Here is a 1,199-nt window from a genome sequence, read left to right on the forward strand (position 1 = left end):
AACATGGTTAACATCGGCGGCATACATATCTCTCCACCGAAGCCACTACCGACTGATTTGCAGACATTTTTGGATGGGGCTGAGTATGGTGTCATTTATTTTAGTTTTGGTACACAAATTCAGACCAAGGACATCCCGTTGGAAAAGCTACAGATATTTATCGATGTCTTTCGCCAGTTGAAACAACGAGTGTTGTGGAAATTCGATAATGACAGCTTTTCAAATTTACCCGCCAATGTAATGATTAAAAAGTGGTTGCCACAAAACGATATCTTGGCACACCCTAATGTGCGTGTTTTCATCTCCCACGGGGGGCTCTTTGGTTCACAAGAAGCCGTTTATCATGGCGTGCCCTTGTTGGGTATGCCGTTCTTCTTCGATCAGGTGGGTTGACTATTTTGACCAAAGAAACACTTCGTTTTCTAATTCACTTACATTTATTATTTTATCACCAGCTCACAAATCTGAATAAAGCTCAGTCTGCTGGATATGCCATTACTATGGATTTTCGAACGTTTACGCATAAATCTTTAAAGCAGGGTCTGGAGGAGGTGCTCTATAATCCGAAATATCGTGATACTGCCAAACGGTTCTCGCGCATTTTCCGCGATCGCCCAGCAAGTCCGCGTGAGACGTTTCTCTATTGGATCGACTATGTGATACGCCACAATGGTGCGCGACATTTGCGCGCTGCTGGCATGGATTTGAAGTGGTATCAATTCTATTTGCTCGACGTTGCAGCACTGGTAGTGGCTGCTGTGGTAGTGGCAGTTGGCGTTTCGGTTCTGGCACTGCGTTGGCTTTTAAAAAGGATTAAGGGTACAAACAGTAAGCAAAAAGTATCATAAGGCAGGAAGGTTTCGTGTTTAACAAATAAACTTATATTAAAAAATCTACTTATAAAATAAAAATGAATTAGTAAAAAAATATGTTTTTTCTAAAACTTTTAATATGAAATAGGAACGCTTTGGAATGCATACATGAAGACATGGTAGGATATGGGACTCCAATATTTTTTGTCACTTGGACTAGGTCCGGGGCCCTAGCCAGTGGTTGTAGGTATTGTTACAGGTAACCAATGCTTAAACAAATTTTTTTCTACCTCTTTTTTTTGTCGGTAGGTGAATGATTTATTTATTTACTGAATATACATATACTAGCTTATAAGCGCTGGTTTCGCCCACACGTTTTTGTACAAC

The 1,199-nt window shown here is 40.5% G+C and overlaps 1 protein-coding gene across 1 annotated transcript in view; it reads left to right on the forward strand.

The window, feature by feature from the left end:
• Positions 1–848, forward strand: part of LOC118743923 (UDP-glucuronosyltransferase 2B7-like) — a 21,067-nt gene extending 20,219 nt beyond the window's left edge. Inside the window, exons 9-10 of the mRNA XM_036476683.1 lie at positions 4–384; positions 456–848. Coding sequence (XP_036332576.1) covers positions 4–384; positions 456–848 — 774 coding nt within the window. The remainder of the gene's footprint in view (positions 1–3; positions 385–455) is intronic.
• Positions 849–1,199: the final 351 nt, after the last annotated feature.

Source organism: Rhagoletis pomonella, unplaced genomic scaffold (genome assembly GCF_013731165.1).
Source record: "Rhagoletis pomonella isolate Grant_MI unplaced genomic scaffold, Rhpom_1.0 Rhpom_scaffold_00007, whole genome shotgun sequence".
Classification (NCBI taxonomy): Eukaryota; Metazoa; Arthropoda; class Insecta; order Diptera; family Tephritidae; genus Rhagoletis; species Rhagoletis pomonella.